General features: G+C 41.9%; 1 protein-coding gene across 12 annotated transcripts in view; it reads left to right on the top strand.

Moving 5' to 3' along the window:
• Nucleotides 1-10,622, top strand: part of elavl4 (ELAV like neuron-specific RNA binding protein 4) — an 81,932-nt gene that overhangs the window by 28,619 nt on the left and 42,691 nt on the right. For 8 of the 12 annotated variants that reach the window (XM_020613030.1, XM_020613023.1, XM_020613022.1 and 5 more), the window contains one exon: nt 9,124-9,210. The exons of the other annotated variants lie outside the window; for them this stretch is intronic. In XM_020613030.1, coding sequence (XP_020468686.1) covers nt 9,208-9,210 — 3 coding nt within the window. In that variant the 5' untranslated portion in view covers nt 9,124-9,207. The remainder of the gene's footprint in view (nt 1-9,123; nt 9,211-10,622) is intronic. 12 annotated transcript variants of the gene reach the window in all.

The raw sequence follows: 10,622 nt of genomic DNA, 5'->3' as shown, positions 1-10,622 counted from the left end.
TGAACCAGTCGCCTCACAGTCGCATTAGACCAAGACCGTAGAAAGTCCCACAGCAGCAGAAGATGCGACATAGAAGGTCTGTCTTAAAGTCATCTGTGGCCAGTGATTCATAAAAATAGGGGCAGCTTTATATAAAGACAGTCTTTGAGCTGACAGACGTTAAAGGATCAACTAGTTTCTCATGAATTATTAGCGAGAATGTAGACATGGCAGTAGATAATAGTACCTTTTCCTGTGAGACGAGAAATAGCCAACCAGCTAAGACTCAGTGATTAGAGCATGGATTAGCCTGCCTATTTCTGTCTGATCCCGACCCATGCCCGAAAGTGTGGTGTCCCATCCCAAAGTGGACCCAACAAACTTATAGTATATAATAGGATTCTCAAACTTAATTCAAGGTCAAAGGTCTGGAACGATTGGTGATGAGCAAATGACTTTTACTAAACTTGCTTAAAACTTACAAGCAACATACACTTACTGGCCACTTTATTAGGTACACCTGTACAATTGTATGTAATTTGATGCAACACTTCTGCTTTAACATCTGTTTATGAAGCTCATAATGTTTCATATTTTTAGTGGAAATGTCATAAAAGCATAAATTCAATTATATGTTTATTATTGAGTTCATCATTGTACTGGACTACATTATATTTATAGGTGTTTCTAATATTTTGACCTCCTCATGTATGTAGCTGGGCAGGACAAAAGTATAGAGACACCTAGCCCGAGCTCTGGTTCAGATCCAGACTGGAGTCCAGATATTGAGATGCTCTGCTATATAAATGTCCGAACCTGACCTGAGCCCAACACATTTGAGTTTGGACAGTGTTGTTCCCCCTTATCATTAAACGAAGCAGACATTTGAGTGCTCCAAATGTCTGGTCTGAACCCTGAGGTACTGATGGGTCCCGTCAGGCTTAGCTCAGATATCCAAACTCAATCAGTGATAGTTACCAGGGCACAGTTTGAGATGTAATTCTGGTAATGGTTTGTCTAAACTGGAATATGGATTCTCAGAGTCAATGCAGATTCCCTTCCAACAAACATAAATGCTGTTCTTCCCATACAGTAATAACCAGGTGTAAATGGAGTGAATTTGATATTCATGAAATTCCTCAGGGAGAGTAAAGAAAGTGAGAAAGAACATGAGAGGCAAATGTGTGCTATCTCATCGATGCAGTGCACTTCAGCACATGCTGTCAAGCCAAAAATGCTGTTGCAGAATTCTCTATGCCAAATCAGCCACCAGCTTCTATATGTTGGCCCCCCAGTGGCCTCCTGTGGGCATTTTCAATTACTCTGCACTATACAACAGTAGGGATTAATCTGCTCGTTTGAATGCATGCCACACTTAATGGTCTAGCTGGTGTGCCGCAGGCCTCATCTGTTAGCTGAGATGGTATACATTAGGCTTTTGTGTCCCACTCTCCTTCTCTTCCTGCTGCAGTAGGAGCCATTTCTTATTGCACCACTCTCACATCAAGTTACACTGAGATTAGATTTTCACAGACAATGGAATCACTATAAATTCTCAAGTCAAACTCCAAATTGGTTGTGTAATGGCTAATACAAAGCAACTTTGTAGCATTTTGAAAGTGACTGAAATAGTTTAGTGGTTAGAATGACAGCTTTTCTTTGTTTCCAAGTACAAAGAAATCTGGGTTGCATAATGATTAATATAGCAAAATATTCAAGTGACACCAGGCTTGTAACTGCACCAAGGACCATAGAGTGCAGGATATTTGTTGACATACAGTAGGAAGAAGGATGCTAATAGATTTGACATGTGTGTGAAGTTTCAGCTAGCCTCTGTAGTAGCGACCTCCGACACATCTACATGTAGTTTTGAGTTATTCATTGCCTCCATCAAACTATTAACTCATTAGGACAGATGATGGACGGCTGTCCTTTTCCCTCACAGCTATTTGATTATACGAGCTCCAGTTCAGAGCTGAATCAATAATCAGATTATCATGCACCCACATACACATGCTAACATGCACTCAGATACACCCTCACTCAGTACCCAAGGCGGCGGAAGGAATTCTTAAGTACAATGGTCAGTTATGTCTATGTGATTTAGCTCTGTGCCTTTGCTATAAGACAGCATACACACAAACACACAAGCCGGCTGTGTCTGAGATGCAGCTGATGGGGGAAACAGTGATTGGATTAGGAAGAGCTCCGAGTCTGCTTGTCGACCAGGCCAGTGTTCCTCTCTCTCCTGTTCTCTGTGCTGTAGGTTTTTGTTCTTATTGCATCTCCAGGCTGTTTATAGCTTTTTAAATACCTGTTCAACAAAAGCCAAAAGCAAAGCCGTTTTAATTAGAACGCCTGCTGTGAAATATACTGAGTTCAATCAGAGGAGTTGGCAAGTTTCTTATTCTGCTGCTCTCCCCTTTAGGGAAGGCAGGTTTAGCAGATTAGCTTGTTGTTCAATGCCTTTTTAAATATATATATATATATAACAAGCATGACTGTGTGCTTGAGCAAACGAGGAATGCACAGTTGTTTATAGACGGTTGCAACAGCGTGACACTGCTGAATTGCTTATTTGTGACCTGATACTTGCAGGTGGGCATGATAATGATGTATCATTGGGTAGCTGAGTTGAATGAATGTGTGTGCAATTGTGCATGTTTGCATATGTTTGTTTAACTATACGCTGGTGTGATTTAATGTGCTGAAGATAGGAGACGGCATCACTGAAATGGCTGGTTGCCTGCACAGGTGCATGGCTGCATTCACCTGCCAGCTACTTGAGGCGGTGGTATCCTCACTCGTGACACATGGTGCTGACTCAGATGGATCAGCTTGCCTGCTCTCCCTGCGTCACTGTGTTCTCTCTTAGCCCAGCTAAAAGCAACTTCAGCTCAATGCAAAAGTGAACACTGCATGGAAACCTAAGCTATTCCACAAAATGCAATCTATAATAGTCCTTTTTTGTCATTGTAGTTCTGTAGATTTTGTTGAAGTGTCACTTAGTCAGAAAACAGTAAATGTAACCAGGAAGAAGGGCCCTACTGGGAAAGATTGTCCTTTCATGTCATCTTTGAGGGTAGGCATAATGTAGGCCTGCTGTAGGGTGACAGTATTTTATTGTGTGTTATGTGCCTACTAGTGTTCCTTCATCCTGTTGTTGCTATCGCTTGGGATTGCTACATCTATCATTACGGCCTCCTTCTTCTGTTTGTCCACCACTACTATGTCTGGTTGGTTGGCCATTACCAGTTTGTCAGTTTGTATCTGGAAGTACCACAGGATCTTAGCTTGGTCATTCTCAACCACCTTTTGGAGGTGTATCCCATTTTGACTTTGGGACTTCCAGCTTGTACTCAGCACAGATGTTTCTGTACACTATGCTAGCCACTTGGTTATGGCGTTCCATGTATGCCCTGCCTGCTAGGATCTTGCACCCCGCTGTTATGTGCTGGTTTGTCGCAGGGGCATCTTTGCACAGCCTGCATCTGGGGTTCTGTCTGGTATGGTAGACCCCAGCCTCTATTGATCTTGTACTTAGAGCTTGTTCTTGTGCTGCCAGGATTAGTGCCTCTTAATCAATAAAAGACAGCTACATATAAAGCAATATTTAAATTGCTGATATTTAATGTTAGGCTGCCATCAGGATTTGTTGGAATGATGAGACTGGCAGCACACTTGTATTTCTATTGAAACAATGCTCTTACAGACAGTTTTTTCTTCTGAGAAATGGTTATAGCCTAGCTTACCAACAGGTTTAGGCTTATCTTGTCCTGACATTAGACATTATCTGACCTTAATGTACATCCATGCATTGGAAAGTGTTACGACTAAAGTGGGAATTCCCCCCAACCACAGGGGGAAGTACTGAACAAATTGCTGCTTGCCACACCAAAATGAGAAAAACAAGATGACAAACTACCATGATGGGGCTGGTCTCAACTAATGACTTGACTATTTGGCTATTAGGGGGCAGCCCTAGTGCTTACCATGCACAGAAACATGATTGATGCTTCCTGAAAATGCCCTACATGTTACATATCTCCATTAAAACCTTTAATCTCATTAAAGATATTTGATTAACAACACAATTTGATGTAGGAAATAGGATGATGATTTAGCATCTTTAAACCAAGAAAATATCCTAGCTATGAGTCTCAACAGTGATTGCTTCCATTCGTCACATTCAGATTACAGCAGGACAGGCAGCAATGCACAACAGGGATGTGCTGATCTGACTGAGCTGGAGGCCAAGGTGCTGGCTGCAGCAGCTAGAACTGGAGCAAAGCCTGGCAAACTGTTTAAGGAGAATTGATGCTGTTCAAGGAAATACTGCTGTTGGAAATGATGCCACTGTATTTACTTGCAGTTGAGGATTAGATGGAGAAATAGAGGGTAGGGGCATCAAGTGAGGGACTGTTCCTGGCACAGAAGTGAAACTAGGGGAACTGCGATGAGGACCTTAGAGGGCAGGCCAGGCCAGGGCTGGGGCTGAGAGACAGCGACTTTGGCTGACAGGCAAGACCAAATCTTCAATTCCAAGGCCCAGTCCCTGTGCTACTGGGTTCAGCCAAACAGCCAGGCAGGTGTCCAGCTGATCTCACACCCCCACAAGGGAGGAACTGCAGAGGACCAGTCACCATAGCCGCATAAATTGAAGTGTCATCTCCAGAGTCAAGATGCTCACTAATTTTCTGCATGTGTTGGTGCAGAGTTGGGATTCAGCCAATGGACAAATGGCTCTAGTTCCGCCTACAGTTTGGCTGAGCAAAAGAGAATATGGTGTGCGCGCGCATTTATTTAATCTGTGAGAGTGAATGTGACTATATACAGTATGTGTGGAGGACTGCAGGTTCTCAGATATGGTGGAGTGAAAGTGCCAAAAGTCAGACTACTGATAATTTGCAGTAGCCTATTGTTATGTATATCAAGACCGGTATCTGATTTGGCCATTGATAAATTGGAAGTGGTAAATAAGATTCTGGCTACCCACTTGCTGAGCTATTTATTTGACGAGTCTAGTAACTCATATTCCTACGTTGGCAACCCAGTGGATATGTTTAACTCGGATAGCCACTAGAAATTCCTAGGCTAGCCACTGGCCTTGGTAGAAAAAAAAATTAATGCCTAGAACTTTGTGTGCCAAACAAATTGCATTTTAAAATGAGGTAATGTCTTTGTGATACAATTAATCAATGTATTATTAATTAAGCGAACATGACCTTACATAAATATGTTAAATAGCCCATGTTCATGAGTAAGAATAGCCTAGGGAAGCTAGTGGCTAGCCAAGTCAGTTACATATCCACTTGGTTGTAGAGGCACTAGGGTGAGTTACAAGGCTCAACAAATGAGTAGCAACAACAAAGCATGAAAGAATTTTAGAAAAAAAGTTTTTATATGAAAATAATTAATCCACATCTGAAAAGAATAAAACATGATACATTGTTTCAGTTATAAATATGAACTAAAACATGTGACAAAATCTTTTTTTATGTCAGACTCATTTGCCTTCAGACTCATCCTGTAGTTGTCTGTCAAGCATAAATCTGGAAATGATTTATATATGTCCTGTTTGACAGACCCTTTGGCAATTGGCCATCATTTCATCTACTGACCTCTGACCTCACTCCAGTATGTGCTAATTACCCAAGAGTGGTGAGGGAGTGTGTGGGAAAGTTCCACTGATCTCACTGAAAAACTGCAGCATCACAAGAAAGAAAGAAGACAGGGGAAAAAAGTCAAGATAAAGTTAAATGAAAAATTGCTTATGTATAGGTCTTGTGCGATTTGGAGCATTTATTATTCTGAGTCTCACAGAGAGAAAAGAGGTGGAGGAGGATAGAAGAGAAGAAGAATCCATTTGGTAAAGTAGATGCAGATCGATGAGACTGGAGGCAGACGGGCCAGAGTGCAACAAAGGAGGGGTGTGTGTGGGGTGGTGAGCATCAATGTGTGTTTGTGTGTGTGCTTGCGTCCATGAGTCGTCCCAGATTGCTTTCCTTGATTGATCTGGCACAACATCCGTCTGACCTGCAGGACATTTCAGAGCTCTGCTGGTGGAAGTGGAGAGACGGTGAGAGAGAAAGAGCCAAGAAGAAAGGGAGAGGAGAAAAATAAAAATCAATATCACAGAGAGCATTACAGGGAGCTTGACTGGCCAAGAAGCTGAGATAGTAAAGTTGTATTAATCTCTTTGTGTCTCAGCCAGGTTTATAGGAACTCCAATTCACTAACTCAAGTTCAGTAGCACTTTGGGGGACTGAGAGGGAGTTTCAGCCTGTGTTTAGTAGCATCAGGTGCAGATGTTTTGTAGTAGTAAAAAGGGGATGCATGGTACAGATTTTCAGTCTATTTGAATGTATTTATATACTTAAAATGTCAGTATTTGACAATAAAATAGAATTAGGCAATATTTTCTGTCAGATTATTGAATATCAAACTGTTTTTTTAACACAATCAAATAAAAAAAGCATAAGGAACTTTCAAATAAAGAAGCAAGATGGTGAGGAGGAGTCAGATGGTTGCGTGCTGGCTCCATTTTGTAGCTGCCAGGCAGTGTGTCTATCAGTGCAGAGATCGTGCAGCATACTGTCTACTCCACAGTCTCTGGAGCCTCCACCTATCCCAGCCAAGTCAGGGTAAATTGATTGTCTAAGCTCTGTAAGAGAAAGGGGGAGGGAAGTCTGCACCAGCAGTGGATAATGTGATGTGACTAAAGTGAAAAAGAGAAAAGAAAGACAAAAGACTCAATGGTTATCTTACATTTTAGCTTATACCACAAGTGACATAGGCATAGGGGAGATCAGCTCTGTGCACAGTATGGAAGAATTCCTCAAAATGGAATGACATGTAGTAAATCAAACAATGGCAGCCTGTGCCTTTGGTATTTTTGACTCTCAGCGGAAAACAAATGTACGCCCCCCTTCCTTGCTGTAGGTGAATAAGCCTCATCTAATTTGATTGCAGTACCCAGACACCACTGGCCAGGGGCCCAAGGAGACAGGAAGCACTTCTGTGGCATCAAATATTAATGGTGCTATAGAGTGTATTGATTATATAATAAGTTTTCCCAACATCTGAGGACTGACTGAAATGTATTCTCAATAATTAAAAATGTGTCCATGAGCGTTTTTTCATCTCAGCAGTTGGTGAATGTAATGTGTTGCCCGCTGTTATTTGAGATTTTATCAGAATATGCGTGTTCACGTGATAAATCCAAGGACAGAAGCAAGAATAAGAAGAAAGGTGAAATTTTGTGTGTGTGTGTGTGTGTGTGTGTGTGTGTGTGTGTGTGTGTGTGTGTGTATTGTGCCTGAAGCTGTTTATCGAATGGTTGAGCATTAAATACCGAGCAATGTGTAGTGTTGTGAAAATGGGATGCAGAGATCTAAACACACTTGTTGGATATATAATGCTCCTTTTGCTGACATTATGCTCCCCTACACTATACATTAGCTGTTAGAATTTGTTGAACTACACTCATATGCATCTGCTTGCTGCTGCTTACATTTTTATCACCACATTTGTACATGCTACGATAACACTGCACTGTCTGCTTGCTGCGGCGCACCATCCACTTCCACACCGTCATAGTATTTAAAATGATGGCTTTGCAGGATGGGGTAACAATGTTTTTGATGTTTCACCTTTGCTTAACATTTACTTTTTTCAGGGTAGCTTTTCAACCTTACATTTAATGGATGGAACAAGTTGTTTTAACATGCAGTATGTTGTCCTCTACCCTCTCAATGAGGTGAATGTTGGGCCACTATACTGTTTGTTGTGGCCTCAAATTGTAACTAGCATGGGCATCTTAACCTCAGGGATGTAGCTGTCCCTGGCACGGTCCACTCTGGGCTCTTTCAGATGGTCATAAATATAACTGGCTAAGTCACACCTGCATGAGGTTGACCTAACATGGCTAAAAGCTTGAAAATGTTATTATACAGCAGATATTAAATTTAAGCCAAAAACCAAATGGTTCTAACCAATTTGTCCCTGTCAGATGTTCACAATACAAAAGGTTTTTATATTTTACTTGCCAATTATTCAACAGTAACCCTTTGGTCCTCACCAGACTAAAACAAAGGTGGCTCTCAGCTTGATATTTCTGTACGATTGTAACAAAAATATCTTCATATTCACCTTTACCTGTCAACTAGCAGAAACAATATTTCTTGTCCTTTTTTTCACTGACCTCGCTCTGCATCTTCTTTTTCCCTTTCAAGCTGACAGTTCATTCTCACTGAGACCTCCATTATGCATTCCTGTCTAAGTTTACAAGACACACTGACAACAGAACATGTACAGACTCTCTCGCCTTCTCCACCTCTGGCTCACCCTTCCTTTGAAGAATTGGAAGTGTCTTCCCCATTATTCATCCCTCGCCTTTTCTTCCTCCTCCCATCTGATCTCTCACTCCCTCTCTTCATCTCTGTAGTAGTAAATGAAGGCAGAGGTCATCTCTCCTCTCTTGCCCCTCTCCTGCTAAATTGGCTGCTTGTAGCATCTGTAGATAGCTGCAGGCATTTAAGCCCCCTGCTCTGGAGAGCTAGTGAACACACTTCCTGCTCATTTGTGGCATTTCTCTCTTCAACCACAGGCTTGTTTACCCACAGAAAGCAAAAGGGAAACCCTCATTATAAACTCTGCCAAGGTCATTGCAGTCACCGCACCAATCTGCCAGCTTCACCGTACACACATACACACACACACAGTTACATTCAATTCACTATAGAGTTACTCAGATATTAAAATAGACTGAATTAACTGAAGGATTTATCCTATTTCTATCTTACCAGTTCCATGAAGAAATATTCCCACACACAGCTTCCTAAATCTTATTACCCTAATGTAGTTTTCCCCAGTCACAACTTCCAAAAAAAAAAAAAAAAAAAAATCCTGAGCACACTGAAAAAAAAAAAAAAAAAAATCCTGAGCCACCTGTTTTTGTTTTAGTTGCACTGGTGGAGTGACTAAAAAGGAGTTTTGTTTTTTTTATGAGCTGCCATTTCCCCAACACTCCCAACCTCCCCACTCCTCAAATCCAACTACAACCCTAACTTTGTAAAGTGAGTGTACAGTATGATGTTGACGGTGGGCTGTGCGTCCCCCCCCTCCCTGTGCTCCGCTCCATAGGGGTCGACAGAGACACAGTGGCGTCAGGCAGAGCTCCCACAGCTCCAGGGCTGGGCAGAGAAGGGATTGCTGACACAGCCAAAGATGGTAAGGAGACTACTGCTGCCAAATGGATGGTCCAACCATTTTACACACCCATGAAGTAATATCTCATACTGTACTGTGTTTAAATAACTGCGCACTGGTGGTGATGCTGCTGACTGAGACAGTTGGAACTCAAGCAGAGGTTGATGGATTGGGGCAATAGACAGAGGGTAGGAGGGAGAACTGGGGTTGCAGGGGTTGAGTGTTCATCCTTTGTATATGCTTGAGGAAGCAAATAAATAATATTTCACTCTTACATTATTGGTTTTGTTATTATTATAGTACGTTCTCAATTTATATATACATATTGATCTTGTAGGAGTTTAAATACATTCATTACAAATCACCTTTGCAATTTACCCTTCATTAACTGCAACTCTGGGCATTGCCAGAGAACCTCGACTTCCTGGCAGACACATAATGACTTACTCAAGTTACTCATTGCTACTCTGGTTCTAATTTCTCTCTCTCTCATCATAAACACTCAGGCACCTTTAAAATTTCAAAATAAGCTTCTAAAGCTTCAGCACTGAAAAACTGATTCATTATTCTTGAGATGCCACCCTATTATACAATTGTATCATATGTTTCCAACAACTGTGCACTGTCTGCATGTATTACTTTTAGCTACTGGCGGTTGACAAATTAAAAGGAAAAACCAACATAAAGTGTCTCAGTGAGGTGCTAGGCCACCAGAACCATTTCAGTGCTCCTTGGCATTGATTTTACAAGTCTCTGAGCTCTACTGGAGGGATGAACACCATTCTACCAAAAGATAGTCCCTCATTTGGTGTTCTGACGATAGTGGTGGAGACGCTGTCTAACACCTCGGTCCAAAACCTCCCATTGTTGTTCAGCTGGGTTGAGATCTGGTGACTGAAAATTTGGTTTTTCCTTTAATTTGTCATCCATCTATAGAAGTCCTGCTCTGCCTCCTACATTAGTAGCATTTGTGAATAAAGGAAGCTGCATCTTGAGGCTGAGAGTCTGACAGGGCTGAGTGTTGTACCAAGTCAGCAGGACAGGCAGTGAGTTCCATCCATAGCACTAGGCTTCACAGTGGGAGAGCAGGGAAAGCCAGAATGTTCACAACCAACATGAAGTGGACTGCTGAGCAGCAAAAATGCTGGTGAGCAGGGACAAGGAGAAGAGTATAATTGGCCACTGGGACTCGGCAGGTCCCTGTTAATTAGAGGCAGCCATTTTGGTGTAAAAACTCCTCAGAAAACATCACATGGAGTTGAAAGTCTCTCAGACAGAATGGAGCCCAGCAGGGATTGTAAACAGATTTAATAAGGCCCTCTCCAATCAACTCTGTTATGGCTAGCTGCTATTCTCTCCTTCCACTTGCACTCTCTCTCTCTTTCTCTGTCTGCCCGTCTTTCTCAGTCTGTCTCAGTATCTTTGTTGTGGTA

Source organism: Monopterus albus, unplaced genomic scaffold, assembly GCF_001952655.1.
Source record: "Monopterus albus unplaced genomic scaffold, M_albus_1.0 scaffold129.1, whole genome shotgun sequence".
NCBI lineage: Eukaryota > Metazoa > Chordata > Actinopteri > Synbranchiformes > Synbranchidae > Monopterus > Monopterus albus.
This window is presented reverse-complemented; position numbering and strand designations above follow the sequence as displayed.